The sequence below is a fragment of the Carcharodon carcharias genome, chromosome 6 (genome assembly GCF_017639515.1).
Source record: "Carcharodon carcharias isolate sCarCar2 chromosome 6, sCarCar2.pri, whole genome shotgun sequence".
Classification (NCBI taxonomy): domain Eukaryota; kingdom Metazoa; phylum Chordata; class Chondrichthyes; order Lamniformes; family Lamnidae; genus Carcharodon; species Carcharodon carcharias.
The window spans coordinates 128,043,329-128,057,590 of record NC_054472.1 but is presented as its reverse complement, the minus strand read 5'-3'; the positions used below and the strand labels follow the sequence as shown (position 1 = coordinate 128,057,590).

At 44.1% G+C, this 14,262-nt stretch overlaps 1 protein-coding gene across 5 annotated transcripts in view; it reads right to left on the bottom strand.

Moving 5' to 3' along the window:
* LOC121279258 (RNA-binding Raly-like protein) overlaps nucleotides 1–14,262 on the bottom strand; it is a 1,065,807-nt gene that overhangs the window by 97,900 nt on the left and 953,645 nt on the right. For all 5 annotated transcript variants that reach the window (XM_041190353.1, XM_041190355.1, XM_041190356.1 and 2 more), the window contains one exon: nucleotides 13,943–13,999. In XM_041190353.1, coding sequence (XP_041046287.1) covers nucleotides 13,961–13,999 — 39 coding nt within the window. In that variant the 3' untranslated portion in view covers nucleotides 13,943–13,960. The remainder of the gene's footprint in view (nucleotides 1–13,942; nucleotides 14,000–14,262) is intronic.

The window sequence follows — 14,262 nt, the reverse complement described above, 5'->3', positions numbered from 1 at the left end:
ATGTATAGACCACCAGCTAATCGGAAGGATATAGAGGAACAAATCTGCAAGGAAATTACAGAGAGCTGTAAACAATGTAGAGTGGTTATAATAGGGGTCTTTAATTACCTGTATATAGACCGGGATAGTGGTAGTGTAAGGGGCAGTGAGGGACAAGCATTCCTAGATTGTGTTCAGGAGAACTTCCTACAGCAGTGTGTGTCCAGTCCAACAAGAAAGAAGGAACCGCTAGACCTGGTTCTTGGGAACGAGGTGGCCCAAGTAGATCAAGTGACAGTGGGGGACATTTAGAGGACAGTGATCATTGTATCATAAGGTTTAGAATTACAATGGAAAAGGTTATTGCTCAATACAGAGTAAGAATAATCAACTGGCAGAGAATGGACTTCAATGGGGCAAGAATGGAGCTGGGCTGGATAGACTGGAACCAAAGGCTGGCGGGAAAAACAATAGCTGAACAATTCAAAGAGGAGATGGTTTGGGCACAGTCAAGGTATGCTCCCTCAAAAGGGAAGGGCAGGACAAACAAATCCAGAGATGCCTGGATGACAAAGGAGATAGAAATTAAGTTAAAGGAGAGGAGAAAAAGTGTGCTTACAACAAGTGTCAGGTAGCAAATACAATTGAGAACCAAGCTGAATACAGAAGGTTCAGAAGCGATGTGAAAAAGCAAATATGAGAAGCAAAGAGGGATTATGATAAAAGAATGGCAGCTAACATAAAAAGAAATCCCAAAGTATTCTATAAGAACATCAATGGTAAAAGGGTGGTACTAGGAAGAGTAGGATTGATTAGGGATCAAAAAGGCATGGCTGAGGCGTTAAATTAATACTTTGCATCTGTCTTTACCTATGAGGTAGATGCTACCCAGGCCATGGTGACAGAGGAGGGAACTCAGTCACTAGAAGAGTTTAAAATTTATAAAGAGGAGATATTGGATAAGCTGTTGGTACATAAAGTTGATAAGGCATCGGGACTGAATGAGATGCATCCAAGAATATTGAAGGAAGCGAGAGTGGAAATTGCAGAGGCACTGGCAATAATCTTTCAACGTTCCCTGGATTCGGGGGAGGTGCCGGAGGATTGGGGAATTGCAAACATTACCCCCTTGTTCAAAAGAGGTTGCGAAGATCTGCCTTGCAATTACTGGCTGGTCAGTTTAACTTCGGTGGTGGTGAAACTTCTAGAAACAATTATTCGGGATAGAATGAATAGTGACATGGAAAAGTTTAGATTGATTAGGAAGAGTCAGCGTGGATTTGTTAAAGGAAAATCATGTCTAACTAATTTGCTGGTGTTTTTTGAAGAGATAACAGAGATGATTGATGAGGGCAAGGCCGTTAAAGTGGTGTATATGGACTTCCAAAGGGTGTTTGATACAGTGCCACACAACAGACTTAAGAGGAAAGTTATAGGCCACAGAATAAAAGGGAAAGTAGCAACGTGGATACAAAATTTGCTGAGGAATAGGAAACAGAGAGTGATGGTTGATGAGTATTTTCAGGCTGGAAGAAGGGTTGTAGTGGAGTTCGCCAGGGGTTGGTATTGGGACCTTTGCTCTTCCTGACGTATATAAATGATGTAAGTCTTGGTGTGCAGGGGACAATTTCAAAGCTTGTGGATGACACAAAGCTTGGAAGAATTGTAAATTGTGAGGAGGACAGTGTAGAATTTCAAAAGGGCATTGATACATTGGTGGAGTGGGTAGATAGGTGGCAGGTGAAGTTCAATGCGGAGAAGTGTGAGGTGATATGCTTTGGTACAAAGAACATGGAGAGACAGTATAAAATAAAGGATACTATTCTAAAGGGTGTACGGGAGCAAAGAGACCTGGATGCATATGTACATAAGTCACTAAAGGTGGCAGGAGAGATTGAGAGAGCTGTTTCTAAATCATACAGTATTCTATGCTTCATTAAAAGGGCACAGAGTACAAGAGCAGGGAGGTTATGCTGAATTTATATAAGGTACTGGTTAGACCTCAGCTGGAGTATTGTGTACAGTTCTGTGTGCCACACTATAGGAAGGATGTGAATGCATTGGAGAGAGTGCAGAAGAGGTTTATGAGAATGGTTCCTGGGATGAGACACTTCAGTTATGAGGAAATATTGGAGAAGTCAGGACTGTTTTCCTTGGAGAGGAGAAGGTTGAGAGGAGACTTGATAGAAGTTTTCAAAATAATGAGGAGCCCGGACAGAGTAGATAAGGAGAAACTGTCCCCGCTCGTAAATGGGTCGAGAACCAGTTTTAAAGTGTTTTGCAAAAGGTGCAAATGTGAGATGAGAAAAAACTTTTTCACACAGCAAGTAGTTAGGATTTGGAATGCACTGCCTGGAAGTGTAATGGAGGTAGGTTCAATTGAGGCATTCAAGAGGGCACTGGATGATCATCCAAATAGAAACAATGTGCAGGGTTACAGGGAAAAAGCAGGAGATTGGTACTAAGTTAAAGTGCTCAGAGAGCTGGTGCAGACACGATGGACTGAATGGCCTCCTTCTACACTGTAACAATTCTGTGATTTTGAGAGCATCCATGGGACTATACTCCAACCAATTAGGACTTTCAGAAAAAGATGCAATAAAGTTGAAAGCCAAAATAATATAAGGAGACTAGTGTGAATGTACAGAATTCAGTCTGTGAAACTTATCCTGCCTTTAACATTCAAATACAGGATTCACAAAGTTGTAGCCAATTCCCTCTGGCTTTAGTAGCAAACCAGTACTCCTTTACTTGATGCAGCATTGTAGCTCTGCTATCCAATCTGTTAAAAACAAGCTGTATTATAATATATAAATAGTGTATTCAGTAATAATAGTAATTACTCCTAACCTGCAGATTTAATAGCTTATATTCATGGTCCTTAGCTGTCTCCTTCTGGTTCCCACTCAGTACTTATCCACATTCACACCTTTCATATCTTTCATGATTTAAAATAAATGTCAGGATTTTGTTTGTCTTTTCCTTAATGAGGTGAGTTATCTTGACTAATCGCTTCTGCTGATTAAAAACTTATTTATCGCAATTCTTTTCAAGCTTTTGGCCAGAAACTTTCCTATGCCGGGCGGGCTGGGTGGAAGCAGGCGGGGGCGGGCATGGAGACGATAGCCTCCTGCGATCAGGCTGGGCGCTGCCATTTGAAGCGGGCGGGCCAATTAATGCCCGCCCAGCATGACGTATGGCACTCAGCGCCACCTGTGCGGGCGGCGGGAGGAGGGAGAGTGGGGGCCTGTGATTTTGCGCATGTGCGCAAAAGAGCACAGAAATTTCCCTGAGGCACGGAGCTGCCTCGGGGAGATTAAGTACATAATAAAAATGTATAAATAATAAAGTTAAAAATTACTTAGACATGTCCCCTCATGTGACAGTGTCACATGAGCTGGGACATGTTTATGAATCGTGCAAAAATTAATTAATAATTTTATATTACCTTCAGGAAACCTCATTCCGCCCGTGGATGGCAATATTTTGGCCCATACGTTTTTTTGTCAGTACAGTGATCAAACCTGAATTAGACACTACATGAGATAGAAATTATTCTGCATGCTAATTTCGATGATTTGCTTAATATATTTGGATTAATTTGTCTGATCATCGTTTAGTTGAAATATATAAACAGTAATCTACAAAGAAGATAGAATGATAAAAATGATCGAACATAGGTCAGAGGAAGGCATGCTTAAACTACATAGTCCTATAGACAAACAGAATTGTGCCCACTTCTGGTCACAGACATATGCCCTTGAAGAGGATGCAAAATGGAGCTATCAACAGTAAATATGTCAAACCAATACAGAGCAGCAATCAACAAAGCTAATAGAATGTTGAACTATCAGAACAGTAGAATGTTTGGAAAAGGAGGGATTTAGAGAAGGTAAAAGTGACATGAAGTTGCTGGGTAGTCATAAGAACAACCTTTATGTTCACCAATGTCGTTTAGGGAAGGAAACCTGCTGCCTGGCCTGGACGACAGGTAACTCCAGTCTAATATCAGTATGATTGACTCTTAACTGTCCTCTGAAGTGCCTAGCCAACCACTCAGTTGTATAAAACCACTACAAAGAATAGGAATAAAATCTAATTAGGACAGAATGAGGCACATTCATCTCAGGCAGCCCTGAAAATTCATCCTCATTAACTTCTCGGGCTACTGTTAAAGTTTGGAGAACTGTCCCACAGATTAGTCCCACAGATTAGTCTAGCAACAGTCTGATATAATCATACCAATCAGCCAATATCCCAGGCTCCTCTATTATAATCCATATTGCAGCACAATTGTGTGCAGTTGGGAGGGAGTTGTCTGGGAGTCCTCAACATTGATTCTGGACTCTGTAGTGTCATGGCTTCAGGTCATACTTGGCTAATTACTACCAACTGCTCATCCTCAGTTTAAGTGTACCTCAATTTTGAGCATTACTTGGAGGAGGCACTGAGGGTGGCAAGAGCACAGAATATACTCTGGGTGGGGAATTCAATGTCCATTACAAAGAACATCTTGGCAGTACCACCATTGACACACCCAGCCGAGTCGTGAAGGACATAGCTGCCAGAGTGGGCTTGTGGTAATTTGTGAGAGAGTCAGCGTGAATAGGAAATCTTCTCGAACACACCAGTCTACCTTGGAGATGAATTTGTTCATGATGAAATTAGTAGGAGTGATCACTCCACACTCCTTGTAGAGATCAAGGGCAGAACATTTGGCCATGGAGGTGAAAATCAACTGGATTGTTCATACATCAGTAACATCGCCTCCTTAACTGATTAAAGTCCTGATACCCACAGAGGGTTACCATTGACCAGAAACTGAACTGGGCTAGCTATATAAATACTGGGGCTACAAGAGCAGGTCAGAGACTGGGAATCGTGCAATGAGTAACTCACCTCCTGACTTCTCAAAGCCTGTCCATCATCTACAAGGCTCAAGTCCAGAGTGTGGTGGAATACTCTCCACTTGCCTGGATGAATGCATCCCCCACAACACTCAAGAAGCTTGACACCATCCAGGGCAAAGAAGCCTGCTTGTTTGGCGGCACATCCACAAACATTCACTCCCTCCGCCACCGACGCACAGTAGCAACAGTGTGTACCATCTACAAGATGCACTGCAGGAATTCACCAAGGCTTTTTAGACAGCACCTTCCAAACCCACAACCACTACCATCAAGAAGGACAAGGGCAGCAGATACATGGGAACACTCACCATCCTGACTTGGAAATATATCGTTGTTCCTTCATTGTCGCTGGGTCAAAATCCTGGAACTCCCTTCCAAACAGCACTGTGGGTGTACCTACACCACATGGACTGCAAGTTCAAAGAGGCAGCTCACCACCACCTTTTCAAGGGCAGTTAGGGATGGGCAATAAATGCTGGTCCAGCCAACGAAGCCCACATCCCATGAATGAATAATAAAAAAAAAATTCAGTTCCCTGCCCATTTACAGCCAGAGGGAGAAGTAACGGACACAGATCAGATGAAGTAATTTAGATTCCGCATGGCAGCCATCACTGATACCACTGATGGTTGTCCTAAGGGAAGAATCCGCTGATTGTGCCAAAGCCTTCCAAAACACCAGAGGAAGCGAGATGTTACAGAAGAACCAGAGACCTGGCACTCAGGGTAGGGCTGCCTCTGGCTTCATCGATGCTGATCTCGATCTAATGTTGAATATCGTGAAGGAGAGAAGGTACTCTTTGCAGAGGGTGACAGGAGTCGTCCAGTACATCACGCAGAGCACTGAGTGGATTACTTTGATGCATTCTTCTAGTCTCTGGCTGGGATTCTCCATGCCCGCCGGTGTGGGACATATTTGGTGAGTGGACAATATGGCGCAATCGGTTTCAAGACTTTGTGAAACCAGTTTGTGATCTTCTCCTCTGCTTGTGAATGGCAGACCATGTTCCCCGACATCAGACGTCGGGAACCTCATCGTAATACATCAGCATATCATTATAAGGCCAGCCCACCAGACTCATCCACCCCCCCCCCCCCACCCAGCTGGATCACCCTCCCATGTCTGCGGAATAACATGCCAATTTGTCTCACAACAGCACATATAAGATGTGCACCCGGCAGGCTGCACTTTGCTCGAGACTTCAAGGTTTGTTTGTCTCCCTTGCTTCAGTCAGCATTCACAGTCATCAGCACCAGGCTTCATAGACAGCACTGCATCACTTTTGGGGGGCTTATGGGTAGGTCTCTAGCTATCAGATCAGCCATCTGTTGGTGGCTTTTCAATGGCTGCAGGGCAAGGGCTTGCTTGAGGAAAGGGGAGAAGTGACCTGATGCATGGGAAAAGGCCGCAGGATGAGAGCTGTACTGGGGAAGGAGGGTATTCCAGTGTGTGTGTGGAGGCACATCTTGATCTGTGCAAGTGGCCTCACGATGGTGAGGGCTAAGGAGGTAGTCTCCAGAGGAGATGAGGCCAGATGGACATGTGAGGGTATGTGTGTGTGAGAATGGGTGGTGATGTCCCTTGAGTTGGCAGTGAGTGAGACGCCAGTGAATGTGCAATGGGCTTGAGTGTGTGAGTGTAGAGTGATGAAATGGTTGCATACCCTGGCTGCATGGATGAGATCATTCATCCTCTATCTGCATTGGATGGCCAACCTCTTTTGTGCAGCACTGGCACTGACCACTGCTGCCATCACCAGCCATGTTGGATTGGTGATGCCACGGCCATCCTGCAGCCAGAGCAGAGGTAGGGGATATCATGATGGGCCTCCACAGCATCTAAATGGCATTCAAGTGATGTATCAGTAAACCTGGGGGGTCCTTTTCCCCTCTGTGGATATCTTCCCTGCAGTAGTTGTGGGCTGGAAGCATTGAGATGCAGTGTGCATGGCTGGACTTTTAACATGACGCCCGGTGTGATGAAGCGGCAAGGTGATGGCCCACCTGCCATCGACACAACGTGTTTCCCGGGAATGCAAAAATAATGTGGTGGGTTTGGGACAATATGGCATGAAAAGCTGCCATCGTGGCTGGCCATGTAAAATGTTGTTTTATCCCACCGCTACCGAACTTAGAGCAAATCTGGTAGCCTCCTGTCTATCATTTTCCTCTATTTGCATTGTATAAATGATGACACTTTAAACCAGCTGTCTGGGACTCCATTTATTGCTGTCATGACAGAAAAGTGGTATGAGGTGCTGAAAGGTGTAAAGGGATTCTCCTGGGTGAGGGCAAATCCTCTGAAAAGATGTGCTTCCTTCACTGGCGGTAAGTTATTCAATGTTCCAGGCTATGTCTTGCATGCATGTATCAGCACAGCTATTTCAGGCTCCCTTCCATTCCATGCTCCTTTGCCTGGGTCAGAAAGGTTCAGCTGAAACATTCATGGACCAGAAGATCCCTGACATTCATGGCATCTCCATGAACCCTTCATGGCCTGCACCATGCCTGGCTACCTCAATGTGCAGCTGAGGCACCTCCTGTTCATTCTAGTCTCTCTCCACATCAACTTCCTCCTTCCTATTCTCTCACTTCCAGCTCTTGCTCCTCCCCTGTCTTCTTCTGGAGGGCCATGTAATGGATAGTGCAGCAGGCCACCACAATGACTGAGAACCTTGCAACACTTGACTGGTCCAGACAGTGGAATTGCATCTTCAGAGGCCCAATGGTCTGCTCAATAGGTGTCCTAGTGAGCATGTGGCATTGGTTGTATCGCCTCTGTGTCTCTGTCTGGGGCTCCGGCAGAGGAGTGAGTAACCATGGCTGCCATTTTCCAGGACTGCCAGCAGCATGTATCATTGTGGGCAAGGTGGGAAAATTTGTAGATGTTTTGGCCACTCTACAAATTTTCCCATCCTGTCTGCGACAATGCCTGCAGCTGGTCGGGCTGGAAAATCCCACCCCCATGTCTTCAAGGAATGTCCCTTGTTGTGGTCACAGATCAGTTGAATGTTTGAGGGAGTTTCCTGTTGATAAATCAGACTGACTGGTCACTTGGTGCCTTGATGGCCGCAAGGGTGCAGTTGATAATGCCCTGTACTCAGCAATGGCAGAGAAACCCAATGCCCTCTGTCTCTGTGAGGCTGCATTTGTTATGAAATGAATGTACTGTCAAGATCTGGTAAAGAGAACATCAGTGACCTGTGAGAGGCAGTGGTCTGCTGCCATTTGCAAGATGTCACTAAGGTCTGCAGCTGATCCTTGGAAGGAACCAGAAATGAAGAAGTACAATGCCACAGCGACTTTGATGTATTGATATAGCATGGTGGCCATTGCTGTGAGGTGTGGGGTCTTCAGTGGTAGATATGGCCTCTGTTGCTTTCCTGCCCCCTCTTTCCTCTCCTATATCCTCCTGCTACTCGGGGTTTCAGCTTTCCTGCAAGGGTGTTGTTTCTCCTTGCCATTGTGTCCAAAATCTGATAGTCATGGTCCCGTTGTCAGCTTCAGCTTTCCTTTTGAACAGGGCAGCCTTTCCCCCTGCTCTTCTGCCCCCACAATGATAGGGGTTGGGGATTGAGGGTTGGCGACAGTAATGTTCGATACCCGAGTGCTGAGTGCCCACTCTCCCTGCCACCTGCGCAGCACCAAGGGCACATCCTTTCCAAATGTCAAGCTCCCCTTTGCCCTTGTGGCAAGATGTGACAGAGCAAGCATGAATAAGAAACCTGCTTGATCTTACCACTCTTATGGGGCCTGGGTAATTCCCCAGGATAGCCATGACTGGCTGACCATTCTGTACCCGCCACCCTTCAGCTGTCAACAACAGAGAGCGCAAGAAACACATGTGGCCCCTTCAAACTTTGAATTTCCTCCTCTAATAGGCTCTTATTGAGTTGCTGAAGAGCTTTAATTGGCCTCAATCAGAAGGTGGATGGGATTGCCCCACAGCCCTGAAAATTGCAGGCACCGGGAACACCTCTCAGAATGAACACACTGGTTGGTGCCGGCATTTTCTGGTCCCACCGCCTGCCTTCCCTTCACAGTTGCTGTGGTGTATACTATCTACAAGATGCACTGTACCAAGTTGGCACAGCTTGCTCAGCAGCCCCTCTCAAACTTGTGACTTGCACTATGTAGGACGACAAAGGCAGCAGGGGCAGGGGAACCCCATCACCTCCACACCTCCATGTTTCCCTCAAAAATCCAACTTAGACACCTTGCTGTTCCTTCACCATTGGTGGGCTAAGATTCTGAAACTCGCTATCCAACTGCACTGTGGGTGGGCTGCAGCAATTTAAGAAGGCCCATCTGCAAGAGTGGCGGGGGTTGTGCAATAAATGCTAGCCTTGCTGAATAAATATGTTTTAAAGCAGACATTCACACAAATGGCATTTGTTACTCTCGTGAATTTATTCTCTGATCTGGCACACAGATTTTATATTTCAATCTTTAGTATTCCTGTCACAAAGCTTTACTGGCAGGAGGACAGATCAAGTTTGAGGTTATCTGCCCTCGTGACTTTCTGTCTCTTACAATTAGCGGAACCAGTCATAAGGCGCATGTGCCAGAATTCCCCATATACTCTTCCCCATATGCTTAGGAAATGCAGAAAACAAAACAAAAATAGCCCACACATTACACAATACTTCAAGCTACGTACATTTATGGTCTGACATAGTTGTACAGATTGTAGAATTACTAATGGAGGTTTGTTCATTCCTTGCTGTGCAGCTTTCAGTCAACAGGGAGCATGGAGGCAGAGAAGGCTTGTATGGCAGTTTTATTACATATAATTAATGAATTGACCAGGCAATCCCACTTCTTATACATCAATATTGATCTAAACCGGTAAATCCTGTACAACCCACCAAATGGTTCCATAGAGCAGAAATACCCCGGAGTGTTTTATGCCATTGCATCTATACAGGTATTTCTAACTACTTTTTGGAAGTGCAGCATCTGTTAATTCCTAAGCGGTTACAACAATCTATTTCTGTTCATTCACATCAATACACCTAAGAGTCCTTCTAATGTGCAGAGGATGATTTGAGAAAGAAAAGCTTGCAATCGACTCTAATAACATAAAAGTCACTTTTGTTGAATGAATGCAGCAACTTTTGTTGAATGCCTTGAGAGAAAGCTAACTTAGAAGAGATTATTGAATGTTTTGGTTAAATGAATTGTCGTGTAATGAAAAAGTACTTTTTTGTAGACACCGTGGTGAACAACAGGTCAGAAGGCTGTTGATAATGTCTTTTAAGAAAAAGTACCATCCACCAGCTGTCAAGATCCTGCCAGTTTGATTTTTGAAGGGCCCTCAAAGAGGCCACAGCTTTATTAAAACATTTAAATCGGGACCCTATGGTAAGACACCATATTACTTTGAGCTACCAATGAAGCATTGATACTGGGCATAGAGCAGCCAAGGCAGGGATTCTTAAAGGAATTACTAGAGGCCACTTTGGAAATGTTGCAGTAATTTTTAACATGATACTTGTGGGGTCAGGAGGAACATTCACACCCCATCAGGCCTGTTGCCAATTCTACTGTGCCCATCCCCTACCTCCTTCCAAGGATACCCACTCCCTTTAAATAAATACATTTGGTTTGGTTCCATGGAGACCTGCCTGCAACCCCTTCCCTCCTTAATTTATGAGCCATCTGTCAGCATTCAGAGAACACTGCCAACTTTCGGATCACATTCAAATGAGGTCTTACCATGAAAATGATCACTTGCTAGTGCCATCAAGTGGGCAGTGCAAGCATATCATACACTGTGCTATCAATGAGAATCTGATCCGCAGAAAATATATAATAGTTAGAGATGCTAAACCATTATATCATACATCTTTTGCAAAGTCGTTGTTGAAAAATATTTGTGCACCCAATGTTTAAAGTCAAAGATTTATTTCAAAGCAGTCCTGCTGTGCAGAACAATATAATCACGGCTGTTTCCAATTAATGTGACTGAGAACTAGGCTGACTAGCCAAAGCCCTCAGCATGAAATATGATAGGTGCAAAATATTCAATTAGACAAAATTTACAGCAATTAACAAACAGGCCTATTTAACATACTTAAATCAGTGTCTTTTTTTGAAAGAACTTAATACATAGCAGCAGGGCCATAAACTGATCGACTATTCAGCATAGCTCATCATGGCCGGAATTTTTAGCACGTCAGGTGAGCGTGCGCCCAATCTGACTGAGCATGAAATGACGCGCGATGATGTCGGCTAAGCATTTTGACGTCATCGCGCAATCGCACAATAGTTCAGACGGCGGGCGCATGCTGGGGCTGGCAGCATGCCTGCTGACAATTAAAAGGCCTATTAAGGCCATTAAGTTATCAATTGACTTTAGTTTTTCACTGCCCATTCAACCTAACAGTTGGCGGGCAGGCAAAAAGGCCAAGTGGCCTTTACATTTTTTTGGAAACCTGATCCAGGGTGGGATGAGGTTTCCAAAGGCAATTACAAATAAAATAAAAAATTTGCTTCTTAATTAAAAATATATGCCTGCTCATGTGACAGAGTCACGTTTTTGCTGTTTATTATTTCTTAAAATATCTCTTCATCTCTCTGAGGCAGTTCCGTGACTCACAGAGATTATTTAGTGCTCTTTCGCACATAAGCGCGAAATTTGCATTAGGCCTGCTCACCCTCCTCCCTCCGCCCACACAGCCAGCACTCAGTGCTGCTGCTCGCATATCACGCTGGGTGGGCCTTAATCCACCCGCTGGAGTAAAAATGCGGAGCGCTGCCAATTGTATGAGGCAGTCAGCTTCCCCACTGCACCTGCCGATTCTGCACGCCAAAGGCAAAATTCTGCCCCATGTCTGCAACACAAATCCAAAACACTTGAAAGACTTAAATAGCAACATAAGAGTATAAAAATGACATTACAAAATAAATGAAAAGTTAAAAGCGTATTGTTACAAAAATATACTCATCACTTTGACTTAATCTGCTTTGAAATCTGAGGTACGCAGAGAATTGCCTGCAACAGATCCTCTTTCTGCTCCTAACAGGTACCTCTGGTGTCCCCCAATGATTCATTCTTGGCTTCCTCCTATTCTCATCTACATGTGAGATCTTCTGAAAACACAGAGTAATTTTTAGCAAATAGACTGACAATACCCAGCTTTACCTGACCTCCACCTTTCTCAACCCCTCTATCTCTAAACAGCCGGACTGCTGGTCTAACAACCAGTACTGGATGAGCAGAAGTTTCCTCCAATTAATTATTGGGAAGACAGTAGTCATTGTCTTCAGTCCCCATCATAATTCTGTTCCCTTGCCACCAATTCCATCCCTCTCTCTGGCAACTGTCTGAACTTGAACCAGGCTGCATGCAACCTTGGTGTTATATCAGAACCCAAGATGAGCTTCCTACCACATATTTACATTCCAGCTCTATAACATTACCAGGCTCTATTTTTTCCTCAGCGCGATCTGTTGCTGAAACCCTCATTCATTTGTTACCTCTGGATTTGACTATTCCTGTCTGCCTCCCATGTTCTACCCTCCACAAACGTAAGGTGATTCTAAACACTGCTAGTCATCTCCTAGCCCGCACCATGTCCTGCTTAACAATCTTCTCGTGGTTGTTGATCGACAGTGGCTCCCGGTTTCGCCATGCCTCAATTTTAAAATTCTCATCCTTGTTTATAATCTCTTCATGGCCTCGCCCATCCCCATCCCTGCAATCTCCTCCAGTACTACAGCCAACTGCCCCAACCTGTCGAGATTTCTGCACTCTGTTAATTCAGGATTATTCCTTTCCAAGTTTAATTGCTTCACCATTGGTGGCTGTGCCTTCAGCTGCCAAGCTCCTAAGTCCTGGAATTCCGTCCCTAAATCTTTCCTAATCTCTTAACTTTCTTTCCTCCTTTAAGACACTCCTTAAAGACTACATCTTTGACCGGGCTTTTGTAATTTGGCTGAATTTCTTCTTATGTGGTTCAGTGCCAAATTTTGTTTGATAATGCTCCTGTAATTTGCGACATTTTCTTATGTGAAAACATAGAACTATAGAGCCATAGAAAATTTACGGTGCAAAAAGAGGCCATTCAGCCCATCATGTCTGCACCAGCCAAAAAAATAGAAAAAAGAAACTAGCCACTCATTTTTAATCCCACTTTCCAGCACCTGGTCTGTAGCCTTGCAGGTTACAGCACTTCTGATGCAGGTCCAAGTACCTTTTCAATTAGTTGAGTGTTTCAGCCTCAACCATCGATTTAGGCAGTGAATTCCAGGTGGCCGCTACCCTCTGGGTGAAAATGTTTTTCCTCATAGCCCCTCTAATCCCTCTACCAATACATTAAATCTATTCCCCCTGGTAATTGACCCCTCAGCTAGGGGAACAGGTCTTTCCTGTCTAACCTGTCTAGGCTCCTCATAATTTTGGACACCTCAATTTGGTCACCCCTCAGCCTCTTCTGTTCTAAGGAAAACAACCCCAGCCTATCCAATTGTTCCTCGTAGCTGCAATTTTCAAGCTCTGGCAACATCCTTGTAAATCTCCTCTGTACTCTATCTAGAGCAATTATGTCTTTCCTGTAATATGGTGACCAGAACTGTACACAAAATTCCAGCTGTGGCCTAGCCAGCATTTTATACAGTTCCACCATTATATCACTGCTTTTGTATTCAATATCTTGTCCAATAAAGGAAAGCATTTCATATGCTTCCTTTACCACCTTATCCACCTGTCTTGCCACCTTCAGGGACCTTTGAACATGCATCCAAGGTCTCTCACTTCCTCAACCCCTCTCAACATTCTCCCGTTTATTGGGTATCCCCTTGCTTTGTTTGCCCTCTTCAAATGCATTACCTCACACTTCTCCAGATTGAATTCCATCTGCCACTTTTCCGACCACTCAACCAAACCATTGATATCATTCTGGAGACAAAGTTATCCTCTTCATTAACAACTACACAGCCAATTTTTGTGTCGTCTGGCATAAAGGTGCCATATAAATGCAAATTGTTGCTGATTTTCAGTGTTGTGTATACAGTTATTTGCAATTGACAGCAATCAGGTAGAAAACCAACCTTATCTATTCGTGTCAGTTACTGTGTATCCTCCATGTCTGATACATGATTCTCATTCTGAAAGTAGCAGAATAAACAGTATTTATTAGACAAAAATAAAAAAAACACAGAAGGCAATAGGGAAGGCCAATTTATTTAAAGAGTATTCCATCAACATCACTTTTGTGATCAGTTACAAAATATCACAATTACTTTTGCTGATTTTCTCATTGTTATTTAAACAATTTGTAGCTATAACTGGAAGAAGGGACTGGGAGGAAAAACTAAAACTGAGTGAGATGGAGCTGAATTAACATCGACAAGTGAAATAACAAGGTTTT